This window comes from Eptesicus fuscus, chromosome 13, assembly GCF_027574615.1.
Source record: "Eptesicus fuscus isolate TK198812 chromosome 13, DD_ASM_mEF_20220401, whole genome shotgun sequence".
Classification (NCBI taxonomy): Eukaryota; Metazoa; Chordata; class Mammalia; order Chiroptera; family Vespertilionidae; genus Eptesicus; species Eptesicus fuscus.
In genome coordinates this window covers 28463382-28481468 of record NC_072485.1, presented here as the reverse complement: position 1 = coordinate 28481468, position 18087 = coordinate 28463382, and the positions used below count along the sequence as shown (strand labels likewise).

The 18087-nt window shown below is 41.8% G+C and overlaps 1 protein-coding gene across 3 annotated transcripts in view; it reads right to left on the bottom strand.

Moving 5' to 3' along the window:
• CTSC (cathepsin C) overlaps positions 1 to 16120 on the bottom strand; it is a 43147-nt gene extending 27027 nt beyond the window's left edge. Inside the window, exons 1-4 of one of the 3 annotated variants that reach the window (XM_028128458.2) lie at positions 15855 to 16118; positions 13922 to 14067; positions 7760 to 7844; positions 2530 to 6154 (exon numbers count right to left, since the gene is read on the bottom strand). In XM_028128458.2, the coding sequence (XP_027984259.2) occupies positions 6144 to 6154; positions 7760 to 7844; positions 13922 to 14067; positions 15855 to 16026 (414 nt within the window). In that variant the 5' untranslated portion in view covers positions 16027 to 16118 and the 3' untranslated portion in view covers positions 2530 to 6143. Of the gene's footprint in view, positions 1 to 2529; positions 6155 to 6977; positions 7037 to 7759; positions 7845 to 13921; positions 14068 to 15854 lie in introns of those variants that run through there. The other 2 variants (XM_054724640.1, XM_008153618.3) reach the window with 2 other exon arrangements.
• Between the last annotated feature and the right edge of the window lie 1967 nt (positions 16121 to 18087).

Here is an 18087-nt window from a genome sequence, read left to right as displayed (position 1 = left end):
CCACTGTTTCTCTCATAAATAATATACTTAGCAAATATTTTAATATGTAATGTACTGGCTATGAGACAAATGCAGTTTAGTGAAAAGGACTTTGACCTATAATTCTCTGTTCTGCACTTACTCATGAGCAAATCATAACTAGGGAGCCTCGATTTCTTCATGTGAAAATGGGAATAACTATTTCATTGGATTCCTATAAAGGATAAAGATGACAATGAAATTTGAAGAGTTTAAAAAGTACTAAACAAGTAACAATATAAACACTACCATCTGTAACAATGGGGATACAAAGCTGTTTAAGACTTTATCCACGTCATCAAAGAACTTGCACTTCAACACAAATTGTCAATACAGGGCCTATCCTGTCAACTAGGGAATTCCAAAATGAGATGAAAAGATAATCCATAGAAATTTTAGAAAAAAAGATGATTTCTATTTATATTTGTAACATAGAAGTAAAATTGAAAACCTATCTCCACTATTCTTTAATATACAAAGCAACACTGATACCTCCATGCAGTTCCAGTGTATATGTTCACTTGTCATGTACAGTGTGCTACCTATGAGATGGTTAGGACATAGCATATTCCCTTTTATATGTGCCTGCTTAAATTTATTTGTATACTTACTAATTTAATTAAGCTCTCACAAAATGAACAAGTAGCTTAAAATAATATATGCAAGGAAATCATATTTGCAAATTCTAAAGATGTGAATAGGAGCACACATAAGAAAATGATGAAGCCTACATCTACCCTATTCCCTGTATGAATTCTGTCAGCCAAGTTAAAAGATAAGGTTTTAAAAACAGTGCCTTGAAATGGTTCCATCACTGTAGTATTCACCTTTTAATCTTATCCTATCTAATAAAAAGGATAATATGCAAATTAACCATCACTCCATCACAAAGATGGTGGCACCCATAGCCACAAGATGGTGGTGCCCAGTCCTCTCAGCCCTGCTGGAGTCCCCCAGTCCCTGGGGGACTCCAGCAGGGCTGCAGCGACAAAGCAAGCGTCCCGCACCCAGCCACAGGTAGGTCTCTGGCCAGGCCAGGCCAGGCCAGGGCGCAGAACATGGATGAGCCTTTGGGCAGTGGACACAGAGTGGCCAGGCCCCGCAGAGAGCTACTGGTGCATGGATTCGTGCGCAGGGCTACTAGTTTATCAATAAAGCAAATTATTCCATTCAAATTTGTCTATTAAATTGTCACTATCCCTAACACCGAACAGTAATTCTTCTAAACTCCAATGAACCTGCAAAACTCTTATTAAACTTTAGCCAAATTGGTCAATTAACATTTTTTATTTCAAAGATTTTAATTAGAAAATTCTGTTTCCAAATGTTGAAAATTTGCAGTAATGGAAACTATTGGTAACAGATTCTCACATCGCTTTTGGCAACAAGGTCATGATAATGAAGCATATCTGTGTATTGCTTTCAAAGGTTATCATCATGAAATGTATTTTGGCAGGACACTTTTCTAATAAATCAATCCAATATTATTTATTTATATTTATTATTTCATGTTTGATAGAAAACATATTAGTATAGTAGTGCATGTATATAATTCTTTTTTACTAATTTTTTTATTTTTTATTTTTTTATTTTAATATATTTTATTGATTTTTTACAGAGAGGAAGAGAGAGGGACAGAGAGTTAGAAACATCGATGAGAGAGAAACATCGATCAGCTGCCTCCTGCACACCCCCCACTGGGGATGTGCCCGCAACCAAGGTACATGCCCCCAACCGGAATCGAACCTGGGACCCTTGAGTCCACAGGCCGACACTCTATCCACTGAGCCAAACCGGTTTCGGCAGTAAAATTTTTAAATGTACCTACACATACTGTGGAATCCATAATGAAAAATTTGGACATCCAGGTATATTCCATCCAGATCATTCACCATTTCAGAAAAGAGGAATCATTTAATGGTAAACCACATATGGAGAGATATTACATTCTGGCAATACTTCAAGATAAAGAATGTTTATTCAATTTTTGCCCTTGTTTTAATGTATACATAATGGGTTGGGCAAAAGTAGGTTTACAGTTTTGAGTTTATTCTTATGTATTAATTACTGTATTATTTCCATACTAACCACTTGGTCTGGGGGGTGAGTAAAGCTGTTAGATGGCCACGAGAGCAAGGCACATTTTACTAAATTGGTATTTTACCAAACCCACCCAAGAGTATGGCATCTCTTTTTTTCTTTTAATCTTCACTGAAGAACATGAAAAGAGAGGAAGGAAGGGGCAGGGAAGAAGATAGAAAGAGCAATGGGTTGTTTTCCTTATGCTCCTTGACTGGGGATCAAACTAATCAAAGATTTTAATTAGAAAATTCTGGCACAACCCAGGTATGTGCCCTAACCAGGAATCGAACCTACAACCTTTCAGTGCATGGGACGACACTCAACCAAATGAACCCCTCTGGCCAGGCAAAAGTGTTTCTTTCTTCTAAAGAAACAAACTTCCCTATGTTAGTTTCAAGGATTTGCTCTAGTTTTCTGCTTATTAAATAGACTTAACCATTGTTTTTGTTGAATTTTAATGAATTATGAAACTGTTCACATTACTTGCAACCAAATAACTTCCAGCATTAAACTGAAAGCATTCGAAGCTAGATTTACAATGGAAAAATGGAGGGTCATAAATTTATTTCCAGTACTGAAAAGACGGTCAGTTAGAGCCAAAATATATAATCTAGAACTAGTTAAAAAGAAGACAGAGCAATTTACCACTCAGCAAAGTAGCCAAAATCACTGGCTCGTTCATCACTTACTTGCTCATAAACTCTTTATTTTTCAATTAAAGTTGACATACAGTAGTATATTAATTTCCAGTCACCTCAAAAGTCTAGTACTCATCTGACATCATCCATAGTTATTACATTATTACTGACTATATTCCTTATGTTGTACTTTACATCTCTCACTCATAAACTCTTAAAACTATGAGGTTGAAAGAAATGTTAGTTTTAATCTAACTGTTAGCTGGTGTTTCTCGCTGTACATAACAGGAATGCAGCATAACCTACAGCATCCCAGGCTAATTGATTATCCAGGGTTTGGAGAACCACTGCAGTCACAGAGCTATTTCCCCTGATAGCTAATTTAGTTTTTAGTCATTTTTGAAAGTTTACTCTTTTTAACTTTGAGTCCTACCTTGACCTCTGTAGTCTCACACAAAAGTTAAAACATAAATAAATAAACAGAATAAAATGTCAAAACCTCATCTGTTTTCTAAAGTCATTCTACAAATAAGACCACAGGGTCCACCACAGGCTCAGAGGACTCAAAGGCAACAATATGTCCAGAAACATCCATAAAACAACAGGACAACACAATGACGTATCATCCAATTCTCTTGATTTTACAAATATATATTTATTGAAGCCCTATTATTTCCACATATTGTGCTTTACAGACGGAATAAAATGGTCAGTAATACAGGGTTGATCTCTGCCATCATGGAGTTTAAAGACCAGAGGAGATGACAAGCAGGCAATTACAACAGAGAATGCTAAGCAGTACTATACCATGTGGCCTCTTTTTTTTTTTTTAAATATATTTTTATTGATTGCAGAGAGGCATGGAGAGGGAGCAAGAGATGGAAACATCAATGATAAGAAAGAATCATTGATTGGCTGCCTCCTGCATGCCCCATACTGGGAATCGAGCCAGCAACCCAGGTATGTGCCCTGACCAGGAACTGAACCATAACCTCCTGGTTCATAGGTCAACGCTCAACCACTGAGCCATGTTAGCCGGGCTCATGTGGCCTTTTAACACATATATATGCAGTTTCATACCCACCAAATTTTCTCTTCTTCCATAATCAAAACAAACGTTTAGGTTAGCAATAAAGAACCTTTTCTTCTGCCAAGGCCATTTGGATATTTACAACATCATTTGCAGGCCATTCAAAATTATCAACTTAAAAATTAGCCTGCTACATCTGGGCAAACATCTAATGAACTCATCCCTAAGGCCTTGGCAGGGCCAGACCAAAGGATTTTGCTGGCCTAATAAGGCCACAGGCCAGGCGTTCTCCTCCCCTGGTTTAGATGCAGTTACTCTCAGAGAAACAAACAAATTACTTTAGAGGTCATTTTAAATTCCATAATACATTTTTACACATATTGGTTGCTTTGTCACAATTTACATCCTGAAAAGTCAGTTTGAAAATATACAACTCTCTCAGGACTCTGGAGACAGGTATCCTGATATATCTTAGAGCAGAAAACCAAAAATATAAACATAGTACCATCCCTGATTTGTACTCTACAGAATTAATTATTTTGTAAGCTGGTATCACTTGTGAGAAATCTTTGAAAGGACAAGAGAAGCGTGGTTAATCCCCCAAGCCCCTGTTTCTATGGGCACGGAGTGCTTAAGATATCCAGGGAAATAAGAGATGTTCAGTCTGGAAAAAAGATGAAGACATGCGATCACATCATTCCAACACAGCAGGGTTAGTACTACCTGAGCGGAGGTACCTGCGTAGCACAATGAGAACCAAAATAATGGCATTTCTCACACCAGCAGAAAGAGCTGGGGAGGGTCTCAGAGGTGGCATGAAGGCCCTGAGTGAAGACGGATGATCAGGTCCAGAGGTAGGATGGAAGAAAGTATCCAGGTAGTAGTCGGTTGTGCTGTCACTTCCTCTTTATAAGGTATCACCTTCCCAGAGCTGCTGAACAGGACTTCTCAGTGGTATAAGGAGTTATCTGAGCTCACAATGGAATGATGGCAACCTGCTACCTAGGGAAAGACTCCTCCATTCAAGCTGGGATGCAGGAGGGAAGTCCTCCCAGACAAGATGAATTAGGTGGAGCCCCACAGGCTCGGTTCACCAAGGCTGATATTAATCAGCTCTGAACAACTGAGGAGGAAACTAGTCCATTGTTTAGCAGGAAAGAGCGGAATGATAGCAATCGGTGTGAACAATAGTGGTATTAAGAGAAGTGAACTTGGCAAAGGTACTCGAGTTGTACTTAATTTGAAGATTACAAAACTCTTCTTCCACTTTGAGGGACCACAAAGGGAAGGAGAAGGTAATTTTTTGTCTTGGATGACAGGACCCTGGCTTGGGAAAGAAAGTGAGTCGCCTCGTTTGGAAAGGAAACTGGAGCTTCAAGCCAATTCTCCTCCTAAAATCTCAACAGGAGCCAATGCTATTCCATTAAACTAACGTTTGTGATGTTTACAGACTGGGACTCATCAGAAAGTCTACCCAAATGTGACTCCACGTACTTGTGAAGGGTTTTTCTTTCACATATATTTGCCGTTTCATACCCACCCAATCTCCTCCTCTTCCATAATCAAAACAAATGTTCAAAGTACAGAACAAAGAAATGCTTCTTAGGTTTGCAAGACTAGCCCTTATCATTTAACACTTAAGCCGTGTGAGCTTAGGAACTACATGAGACTATCCCAAACTATGGAAGGAAGCTAGTGATGTGTACGTTATAGGGTTTCTGAGAGGAAAAGTACCTCAACTTCTTAGCACAAGGCTGGCACCCAATGAAAACATAAAATAAACATAAAATGTTTTCATCCTATCATCTTTCTGGCCAGGGCTAATGCAGGCCTATGATCTACAAAAAGATACCCTTCAGCAGTTTGGCTTCTCTCAGAAAAGCCTCTTCCATGGGACCATCTTCCCACCAATAACATATCTGCGCATCCAAGATATCCGGAGGCCTTATTTTCTCCTTCCGACGGGTGCTGGGTCCCTCAAGAGAAGAGTGTTCACAAGAGAATAAAACTTAGGTTGCGTATTGTTCCTTTTACTCAAAGGCTGCACGGTGAAGCCACCTAAGACTTCCAGAATAGTTTTTCTTTCTCCTGCGTAGTCTCAGCTCTAGTTTTCATTTTGATCTCTGGCGGTTCACGTTCCAAAGTGGTGGTGGCTGCTTTCCACGGAAATGTTCAGGAGGGCAGCTGCCTTGGAGGTAGGTCCCCAGGCCTCCTCTGCATTCTACATGCACATACGGACTCCAGAGGGCTCCGTGGCTGCCAGGGGCCTCCGCTAGCGGTTAGAGGTAGGTGGTCCAGTGCGGCATGCTGCTCTGCCTCTCAGCCCCAAAGCCTGCTTGGGGCTGTGGTTTTAAAAGAGCCCCTCAACAGATGCTCTACGTAATAACTACAAGACAATGAAAACTGGAGTTAATACTGTCTCTTCACAATGCTTAACCATATTAATTTCTTTAAGTAAAAAAAATACCCGATGCTGGGTTTTTTTTTTGTGTGTGCTTTTTTAATGCTGCTTAAGACATTCACCAAAAGCTGCCATTCTCAAAAGCTGAAAGCTGAAGCAACAGGTATTGCCCATGCAGTCAACAGGCTTAAGAAGCACATGCAGATGCATTTGAAACGAACGGCCACTGTACAAGCCTAATACACTTCGGAAATGTACTTAAGAAACAGGCTAATCTGGCAACCTAGGTACACTAGAATGTATACCTTACAAATGCTAAATGCAGGCTTAGTGCTGCTTAGATCCATATTTCCAGGTACAGGGCTATTTATCATTTAAGAGCAAATACCAGGGACTGTCCTTTTCACTGTTGTCTCCATCATGAGGAGGAAGAGTGAGAGTTTTAAGCCGGAAGTGCAAAAACTGCATTCTGAGAGTACTTTACTTTTTTGGTAAGGTAAAAACAAACCGGGGATTTCCTATTATATCTTCCTATTTCCTATTACATCTTTCTCCTAAACTATCACCATATATCACAGTAAAGATTCTGAGGAGTTCTGAAATAAAGAAAATTATTCAATGACCAAAAAGAACTCAGGAGAACCAGCCTCCTGGTTTCAGCTCTCGTTTTCACTTTGATCTGCTATTAGTGGCTGCCTGGAATGACCCCTAAAGCGCAACCAGATGAAATGTTATAGCTAACGAGCAATCCTAACTGGCAGATGTGTGGGCCACTGCAGGGCCATTAAACAGTTTTTGGCAAATGCTGTCCTAGGGTAAGGCTTTAGCCAGCTCCATTTCTCATACCTCGCTTCTGGTACCTCAGAGCTAAGTAAAGGAGGAAGGGAAAGGGGGGAAATGTTGTTAAAATGCAAGGAAGGTTAAGTCCCTATCAACTTGACTCTCTAACCACCCATTTTTTTTTCCATCAAAATTCTGGACCTTTAAATGAATGGACCCAGCATGAGCAATGATTTAAACATCCATTCTGCAAGTGTGAGAATGTAGAGAGTGAAAAATATCCTCTTATTCCAGCGCACAGTTTATGTCCCAAGAAGGAGCCATTTTTTAAAAGATGGGTGACATCTCACAGGAATAAGGGACCTTCTCTAATGGAAGACAGCCTTCAGGTGCCTTGGCCTTGCACGGTTCCCTTGTGAGTCTTTTTAAGATGAAAAAAAATGAACAACTCCAGGGAGCACAGCTACTTCAAGGATTTGAACTGAACTTAAAGTCAATCTTTTCTTAACTGGGTCTTTACCTTTTTGGGTTCATGTCTATTTCTATTGTAAGCATCATTCCTGGAAGAGCTCATCTGATGTGTGCACACAGAACATGTTAAAGTAAAAACTCACTCACACAAAATAGTGCAGGCATGTAAAAGGCAGCAAAGAAGCAGGCTCAAGCAAGAAATCTGCAAGAAAACCATCCTCTTTCCAGTCTCCTCTCCATCTCCCGGATGAACAGAGACAGATCAATGTGCATAAGCCACCAGGAGAAGGGAAGCTTGCTTTTAAAAAGAAAAAAGAAAAATAGTTCAATGGCGCTCACCCAGTTTGTTCCTCTGATATGGTAAATCATATATTCCCACAGTTCCCAGCTGCATGAACAACTGACTGATAAAATCAGTGACATCCTACGAAGAGTTTACAATAGGAAACTGAGTCATTATGTTGAGATTAAACATCATCATGAAAGAAAACAAAAATACATACTTAGGCATGCATTAAGTGTTAAACTTCTGATTCCTTCCCTGAACTGAAATATACTTAAAAGTAAAATCCATGCCCTAGCCAGTTTGGCTCATTGGATAGAGCGTTGGCCTGCAGACTGAAGGGTCCTGGGTTTGATTCTGGTCAAGGGCACATGCCCAGGGTGTGGGCTCGAGCCCAGTAGGGGGAATGCAGGAGGGCAGCTAATCAATGATTTTCTCTCATCATTGATGTTTCTATCTCTCTCTCCCTCTTCCTTCTTCTCTGAAATCAAAAATAAAATAAATTTTTAAAAAAGTAAACTCCAAGATGCTTTTAAAAAATATCCTAATTTTGTGTATTGACTCTACATTGAAACAAGTAAACCTATCCTAATAAGTATTCTAAAAGCTAAATTGTTACATCTTTAAAATGAACCCAGAAGGCACGGTGAGAAAATGGTATACGATTCTCAAATCCTTTACGTGGAAACACACTGTTGACGTTTCTGGCTGTTGTGACAAAACTTACAAGTCACTGGCACACAAAATGGACAAATAAATCCTCTGGTGTGGATTTCACCAAACATTTCCAAAACACCCCAAGATTTTCAAATTTTCCTGTTCTAAGTAGCAACCTGCTTAAGAAACACTATGGTAGTCTTTTTTAGCTTACAGTTCTATGAAAACTGGTGAGCCCAAAGCGAAAACTAAATTAGAAATCAATGAAGTTTACTTGACTATCACCAAATAAAAATTTTCAGCCACAATGAGTCTAGTTTCCTTTCTAGACACCTTCTTCAGCCCTTGAATAGCTTAATCTTCAAAATAAAATCTGAGCTCTTTTTTCCAGCCTCAGAGAAAGTGAAATGAGTAATAGTAAGTTTAGAAACCTAATCAACTTGAGGATATTCTTTGGAGTTTGGTTTGTTTCATTCGGCTTCCTTCCATTGGGCAATTTGGTGGATGGGATAGTGCATAGAGAAGCTTTATACTAGCTAATTGTAAAAAATGAACAAAGTATATAAAAGCATAAAGAAGAAAACATTTTTAACTTATCCATCCATCTATCACATAAAGCCAACCATAATTAAATGTCCTTTACATTGTTTTGTTTTGCTAGGTTGTAATTTTATAAGAAGTTGGCTGCTTTTAATCTGCAGGTACTTTTAAGGGTTCAACTTTATTGGAGTGTGCCCACTATATCCCAATGGCAGATGCTATTCAACTCTGATAGTCTTAGCAACTGGCCTGCAGACAGTATTGTATTTTCAAAGAACATGAAACTGGGCAGCGTATTCTTTGAAAAGAAGATTGAAATGAAGCCCTCTAAGAAAGTTTCTATTTTGCCATAGGTCTAATTACTTCTGATTGTTTTACATAAGATTGCTTCAAATGTTTAGGTACCTGCCTGGGTGGGCCCTAGATGCATTTGAAGTTGTAACCCCCCATAAAGTGTTCAGATAACTGCAAGTCTACAGGAACTTGAGAAGGGAAAAGTATCTTTGGAGAACATTTTTTACCTTGTGCTTTCTGCCTGACTCAAACTATGCACAAACGGACAGTGTCAAGGTTCACTCCCTGCTAAGCTTTAATCTAGCTTGAAGTCACATGGAAAAAAAAAAAATAGATTACCAAGCGGATAAAAACCAAGATCAAAAAGGCACAGGAACCTCAAAAGTCATGAAAAACGTTCATCTTCCAAGTGAGGCCGGAAGAAGGAGACCTTATTGAAGGGAGTTCCTAGCAATAGAAGTGGTATTGCAATTGCTTCAAAGTTGGAAATCTGAGCTGCAGGATGTCCTGGGGGAGCAGAAGGGTGGAGCAGGAGCCTCACAGAATGCCCTGCGTGCATCAGGAGCTCAGCAAACTCTAGCAGGAACAGTAAGAAACAATCTGATGAAAGCATAGCTGAAGAGGGCAAAAGGAAACAAGTGGTAGGGTCTGGTACGAGTCAGTGGAGAGATCTGGAAATCCAACTGTTTTGTAGAGTAACGATGCAGAGAATAACGATAGCAGTTATACTTGGCTAGCTTTTGCCAGATACTTCTGTGGCCGTGTGCTGTATTTTTCCATGAGACGCTTAAACTTGAACAAAATTCTGGTTACATGTTGATCACTTGTTCATTTAAAAAAATAAATCAATCTTTATTTGGGAGACACTCTCTAAGTCCGTAGGGAAAAGCCTCATGTGCTTCACTCATTAAATAGTTTGTGCTGTTCTTGAGTTACCCACCCCGCCTGGTTTCCCCAGCACCACAGCAGGAAAAACCCTGGTGCTTATGGTGAAACCCAGCAAGCTTTCTGTGTTAACCAGTGTCACCAAAAGTGCGTGACTTTCCTACTATCTAAAATCAATTCCACTCTATCATTTTTCTTAAAAGGTTTAAAACTCTGCTCCCCATCTTTCAAGGTAGATTTGCAAAAAGGATAAGCTTTTACCACGCTGCAAAGTATATTTATCTGGAACTACTTATGTTAGAAATTTTAAAAACTAGTATCAATGTATATTCTACTCTGCTTACTGGTATTACCATCTTTAAGACCAGTCCTAACTACTGACCAGTCAAAGGGGTTGATTTTTCAGCAGGAACAGAAAACATGTCCCTGATAATGGTCAAATGCGCATTTAAAGAAAAGTATACACTGAAATCAGTAGCAGAACAGTCTTCCTATTTTTATTCCTAATAAGAGAATACCATCTAGAAGCAGATAATTAGTTAGAGTTCTGTCCTACAACAGGGCAAAAGTAGGTTTACAGCTGAGAGTTACAGTTGTTCATATGGAAAATAATACAATAATTAATACGTAATACAAGAATAAACTTTCGCCCTGACTGGCTTGGCTCAGTGGATAGAGCATCGGCCTGCGGACTCAAGGGTGCCAGGTTCGATTCCGGTCAAGGGCATGTACTTGATTGCAGGCACATCTCCAGTAGAGGGTGTGCAGGAGGCACTGATTGATGTTTCTCTCTCATCAATGTTTCTAACTCTCTCTCCCTCTCCCTTCCTCTCTGTAAAAAAATCAATAAAATATATTTTTTTAAAAAAAAGAATAAACTTTTGCATATTCACAACTGTAAACCTACTTTTGCGCCACCCTGTATTGGCTCTTCCCACTTATGGCTGAGAACACTTATAACCTTACTAGAGGCCCAGTGCACAACATTCACGCACAGGGGGTGTGGGGGAGAGGGTCACCTCAGCCCAGCCTTCACCCTCTCCAATACGGGACCCCTCTGGGGATGTCTGACTGCTGGTTTAGGCCCGATCCCAGGGATCGGGCCTAAACCAGCAGTCGGACATCCCTCTCACAATCCTGGATCGCTGGCTCCTAACCACTCACCTGCCTGCCTGCCTGATCGCTCCTAGCTGCCCCCACTGCCAGCCTGATCACCCCTAATCACCTCTGCCTGCTGGCCTGATTGCCCCTCACACCCCCACCCCCTGCTGGCCTGGTCGCCCCTAACTGCACCCCTGCCGACCTGATCACCCCTAACTGCCTCTGCCTCCCGGCCTGATTGCCCCCAACTGCCCCCCACCACTGGCCTTGTTACCCCTAAATGCCCCTGCCCCCCCGCCAGCCTGGTCGCCCCTCACAGCCTGTTCGGTCATCTCTTCAGTTGTTTCGGTTGCGATGGTCGCTTAGGCTTTTATATAGATAAATTTGATGTTAACCAGTGGTTTTTCTCTTGACCTGCTACTAATGTCTGAGGCTATGGGAAAAGACCAAATCTGCTTACACGGTGACTTAAAAAAGAAATGCAAAGATGTGTTCTGAGTTCTCCTTCAGTCCCCAGCTGTTCCCTCTGCCCCTACCAGCCCCTGGCTATTGAAGCTGAGAGCAAACTGATGGAGAAATATTAATGGAGGGAAACTGCCCTTGTCTATTTCAGAATAGGAGTCAAGCAATGAAATGCTGACTTTAGAAGTTTCCCCACCAGTTTCTCCAATTCTACAGAAAGAATGAAAACTTTTCTAAGCCAAAGGGGTAAAAGTACTTACTCATCTATTTATATACTGCTCTCCATCTTGCACTTACATAATTTATTCAACCTTTATCTCAACTGAATTCCACTTCAGTTCATTTTTTTAATAAATATGAACTAAGTGTCTATTATGTGTCAAGCAAGAAAAAAAGGAGGGGGGAGGGGAAGGGGAAGGAGAGGGGAGGGGAAGGGAAGAAGGGGAGAATGATACACAGTAACAACTGTCCTGACTATCTCTTTCCTTGGGCATCAATTCCATAGGAATTTTCAACCTGGAAGCAAAAAATATTGAAGGGCTGAGGTAGAATACTTATAAGAAGTCTGCAGAGCTCCAGGCTCAGGAATATAAAAACCAAGAATTATAATCAGATTGAATTATATTTACCACATATGCACTAGTTTTAAAAATTCTTATAAGCCCTAGCTGGTTTGGCTCAGTAGACAGAGCGTCGTCCTGTGGACTGGAGCGTCCCAGGTTCAAGTCCGGTCAAGGGCATATGCCAGAGTTGCAGGCTTGATCCCCAGTAGGGGGCGTGCAAGAGGCAGCCGATCAATGATTCTCTCTCATCATTGTTATTTCTCTCTCTCTCTCCTCCTCCCTTCCTCTCTGAAATAAATAAAAATATATTTTTAATTTTTCATATAAATACTGTTATGATTTTTAAAAATACATAGTATCCACAGGTAATATTGAATAACTGGTTGACCATGGACTTCAACTAATAAAATGGACTTTTGACCCTCAATAGCAAACATGGATAGATGGTTCCTGCCAGCTGAGTAGCACACCACTCAATCCAGGTGAGGAGAGACAATTTTTTCCTATTTTCTTTTTTACTATTAAATATATATATATCTATATATATATATATATATAGATAGATATAGATATAGATATATATATAGATATATATATATATATATATATGGAGTTATTATTCAAAGAGTTGGCTCAAATGTTAACAACATATCCTAGGGATTAAATCACAACCTGAGAGAAATCACAATAAATTTAAAACTTAGTCTTTTGTTGGTACTTTGTCTTTGATCATCATTAACAGAGTCATTCTCCCACTTTCCCACATATTCCTAAAATTGGCTAACTCTTACCAGATGTTCCAAAGGTTATAAACCCTATCCCATGAGAAAGTCTGTCTTTATTTATACTCAATTTAAAATGAGAAACAGCTAGCCTCAGGCTTGTGGTTTCAATTTACTTAAACCATTTCATAATCTGCCAATAGGAAAATTTCCAAGTGCAATGCAGCAGGACAGCGGGGATGGACTACAATCCATGCTAAACTACTTTACCCTGGAGTATGCCTGCAACGGGAAGCAATGTGTTAGCACATAGCCCCGGCTGGGGTGCTCAGTTGACTGGAAAATCGTCCCATACAACGAAAGGTTGCGGGTTTAATTCCTGGTCAGGGCACCCCAGTCAGGGAGCTTACAAGAGGCAACCAATCGATGTCCCCCTCCCCTTCCTCTCTCTCTCTAAAAATAATAAATAAATAAACATCTTTGGGTGCAGATTAAAAAAAGTTCTTCCTACGGAGAGAACTTTTTTAGTGGACAACTTTTTACTTTAATTAGCCAAAGGGGTAATTTGATATTCTCTATCTCTGTCTTAGTTTAGTCAAATAAATTATTCACATTAATATACTTAGTATATCATATTACTTCAATGAGTTACTTAGGTCAATTTCTCAGAACCAACAAACAATGATAAAATAGCATAATTACTTGAAATTTTTTTATAATATCCATATCTTTCCTGGCGATTCAATACAAAGCCAAATGATTAAAGCAACATTTACATTTAAATATAGATAGATTGTACGTATTCAAATATAGATCAGGTTTTTTAATCTACTGAAATCATAATTTTAAATAAGCTGGCAAAATTACACCGCCTAATTTCTCTTGGGAAAAGTGGCGTCAATTCTGGTTATCTTCTTAACCTTAAATTAAAATTCTGAAGGTCTACTGATATTAAATAATTGAAACTATGAATGCATTTTCCAACAAAACTAACCTTAAAAAAGGCAAACCACTTGTAGTCATTCAACACAATCTCAAAGCCTTGATTGTAAATGATGGTGAAATGGCCAGAATTGCCCAAGTCATCATAGGCTGTATCCATCTTCTTAAGGTGCACCACGACTTTCTTTTCTGGTGGTCCTAAAGAAAAGAAAATGCACAAGAATGGAAAATTATCTGTACTTCCAGGGCAGGAGAAATCTCCCCTGTAACTCCCATAATTTTTAAACTGCTTTCCTTTCAAATCAGGCCACCCGATTTGAGCCAATCTGGCTTGTGAAGATACCAAGACTTCCCACCTTGTTTGCCTCCCTCTGTATAGTTCCAGAGGGGGTTTCAGTCACGTCTGTGAAGTGAGGGCTCAAAAGATAGAAACAGGCCAGCAGGCAGAGACCCCCTAAAGTACAGCCCTGAACTTGCCAGAGCACCCAGAGACTTAAGAAAACCTTCCACTGAAGAAAAGAAAAAATGGGGGGGTGTTGAAAATGACAGGTGGAAATGAAGGGAAGACAAAATAGTACTGTAATCAAAAACTGGAAACATAAACATATAAAAAAGACCTGCCACCAAGTCAACAGAAGGACAAAGGAAATGATCTCTTCAACGAAGAAATGTGGCTTCTTTCTCCACGATGGCTCCACAGTTCAGAACTACAGAATCTGCATCCTTCCAAAGGACGCAGCAAACTCGAGGGCTCTATCCCATGAAGCCCATGTGTGCTGATAGGAACCAAACTTTTAAACTTCAGGAGATGGGGCTCAGACACGTGGGTGCCTTCAATTATTCTAGTAAAGTTGAAGCCATAGTTTATAGACAGAGGCTGCCTGGACAGGGCTCTGCGGTACCCCCACCCCCGCCAGGTTTCCACACTTTAGACAGTTTTTCCGTGGTTGGTTTTAATGCTCTGACATGGGAGATGGCATGTGCCCAAATGGTGCAAATCCTCACCTCTCTTCTGCTTCCGCCCTCCAAGGGCAACTTTTTAAAAGAGCAGATGGTTAAAATGCCCAGGATTATGCAATGCCACAGCCACCGGAAGTTGAACAGTTGGATCTGTCTGTTTTAGTGACAAATCACCTGGCGCTCCTTGTTCTGCTGACAAGGAAAGTGCAGCTGACAGCTTCACGCATTGCAGGCTGGTAAGGGCTCGGGCAGAACCAAAGTGCCACTTCTGACCAAGGCAGTGTTTTCTCCCTTCACTAAATTCCTCGTCATTGGTGTAACCACGTTATCGGAGGGCATACGGACTATCCCAGTGTGTTCACACACTACATATTTATTGAGTGCCTTCCCTGAGCCAGGCATTGCGCTTGGCCCCAGGCATTTCCAAATATAATTAATTGCTAAAGAGTTATTAAAATAACAAAAGACAATTATATACACCCCTAAGATACATAAGACAGTGCAGAAGTTTTCTCAGACCAGTAGCATCAACACACATCTAAGAAAAAAATCACTGGATATAAGGCTCTTTCCCACAACCTAAGAAAAGGAGAAAACTTTTCTTGCTATACAGTATTCTTGAGTGTTTGAGCTCGGTTTTCTCTGGCGCGCGCGCGCACACACACACACACACACACACACACACACACACAGAATCCTACAGGTTGGATGGGAGATAAGAAGATTGCAAGGTCTGAACTCTCTTCCAAACCGAAAAACAAACAAACAAAAACCAGAAAACAGTAATTAAGGGGAGTAAAAAGAAAGTCTCTTGGAAGGTATAGAAGCCCCAGGAATAATCAAGAAAAGGTGAAGTTAGAAGTTCTCAGCAGCTCAACTTGGCCCTGGCGGCCCTGGCGCAGGAGCAGGCATCCCAAGGACCCAGGTCCGGCCAGGATGTCCCGGCCTCCGGCAGGTGTGCTCCTCCGTGGGGCGCTGTGTGGAGAGGGGCTCAGGGGCAGGAGTCCGGGCACGCGGCCGCTTACCCATCACCGAGCAGTTGACCTCGCGCTGGGAATCCCCGGGGCCCACCTGGAAGACCCAGGTGCCCAGCAGGTCGGGGTAGGTGCAGTTGGCAGGTGTGTCGCCGTGCACGGTGCCCAGGCCGCAGAGGAGCAGCAGGAGGGCGGCGAGCGGGGAGCGGGGCCGGGGACCCATGCTGCAGGGCAGCCGCGTGGTCTGGGAGCGGGAGGAGGGAAGCAGCGAGGAATCAGGCGACCCGGACCGCCCGCCTTAAAATAACCAGAGGGCGGAAACCTCCGCGGGGCGGGGCGGGGTCTGGGTCTTGGTCTTGGTCTCAGGAGGAGGGGGAGGGGCGGCTGGGCACCTAGACCCGGAGCTGGGAGCCAGCACCGCCGCTCGCGTGCACCCTGAGCTCGGGGTGAGCCGGGGCAAGCCCGGGGCAAGGTTAATTGCCAAGGGACGACTCAGAATAGGAGTTAAGAGCCACAGTGGGTCCGCACGCGACCCAGACTTCCTCCTTGAGAAGCCGGACGCACAAGAGAGAGGGAGGGAGGGAGGGAGAGAAGGAGGGGGGGGGGGCGGTACGCACGTCTGCGGAGAGGAGGGGGGACGGGAGGAGGGAAGGGAGATGGAGAGAGGGAGAAAGACAGACACACCAGAGAAACTGGGGTGGCAGGGACAAAGGTCAGACAGAGACAGAGGGAAGGGAGGTGAGGGAGACAGAGGTGAGAAAGTCCCAGAGAAGGAAAGATCTAGTAAGTGGAGTGTTATTTGTTTCCTTCACTTTGTCCTCGCCAACTCAAGGTTGTGGGTTTTGTGGGGGTTTTTTTTTGTTTTGTTGGGTTTTTTTCTCAGAATATTTCACTTGCTACCCCCAGCTGCCTCAGCTGTTTGAGAACTGCTCTTCCTTCCGTTTTCCAAAACTTTCGCTACCTTCTTTTGGCTTGGTTTTGTTTGGTTTCCTGTTAATGTTATTTGCTTATGGCCCATAGGAGAATTCAGTTGCAGTGCAAGCTTGCAGTTTTCGTGTCCTAGTTGTCTTTGTTCTCCCTGCAAACTTTATAGGATTTAGTGCACACTGGGGTGCGCACACACGCACAAAAGCTCGGAGGTTATATTGCTCAACCCCTTCTCCTTTTACTGCTGAGAAGCATGAGGCCCAGACAGAGGAAGTAACTTGTCCAGGGTGAGGAAGGGAGCTGGTAGAAAGCTGGTCTTATGAGCAGCATCCCAATGTGCCAGTCTGAATTCTAGTAATTATTAGGGAGCACCTGTGGGGTTTCAGAAAGATCCACCCCTCCATTAACTACCTAAAAGACTTGAATTGGGGGGCCTGCCATAAAAAGAGATCAGACATAACCTCTTTTGCCCTATCTAGAGGGCAGGGAAAACTTTTATTTACTAAACATCTATTCTTATCCTCTTGTGATGACCCTTTGAAGCTCTGTAGCCACCTTAACTCGTCCCTAGCTCAGAATGTCATACTGTCATACATACCCATTTTACCTTTCTGTCTTTGAACCTTTCGTGCATGTGGGGTCTCTGACTCTCTTGTGTTATGGGGTTCATATATATAATTAAATTATTTTATTTTGTTACTCTATCCAATGTCTATTTGATTATTACTTTAGGAAAGAATCTTTGAAATAGCATTTTTTTAGGGGTGAAATAGGCAGGTTTAGGGAATTTTTAGAATTGGGGGGTCCATGGAAAAAAACACAGAGTTGCAAAAGGGTACATTTCCGTAAGACAAGGGAGTTGGAAGAGGCAGCAGTTACATTTCCATAAGATAAGGGAACTGGGAGTAGCAAAAGATACACATTTACAAAATAAAGGGAAGGCAGCCCCTCATTCAAAGAGGGAAGAAGAGAGGGAATGGGAGAACAATGAGGGAGGAGGGCCTCACCTGTCCCAGGTGAGCTTTTACCTTTAAGCTCAGGAGTTGCTATAGTGACCAAATCAAAGGGGAATAGTGGCCAATCAGAGGGGATATCGAGGCACAAAAAAACTGCAGCCTTTATAAAGGGGGCGGGGTAAGGAACTCGTGAGACTCGCCCCCTCCCCATGTGGGAGTCTGTACTTGTTCTTCAATAAATTTCCACCTTTACTATACCATCTTCCGACCCTGGTTTCATTCTTCAACTCCAAGGGATCAAGAATCCGGGGAAGCCATCCTGCCCAGGGGAACACCACGTGTTCCGTCCAAAATTCCCGGATCACCTTGAGGGTAGAGGAAACTGTCCTCTTCCCCTACAC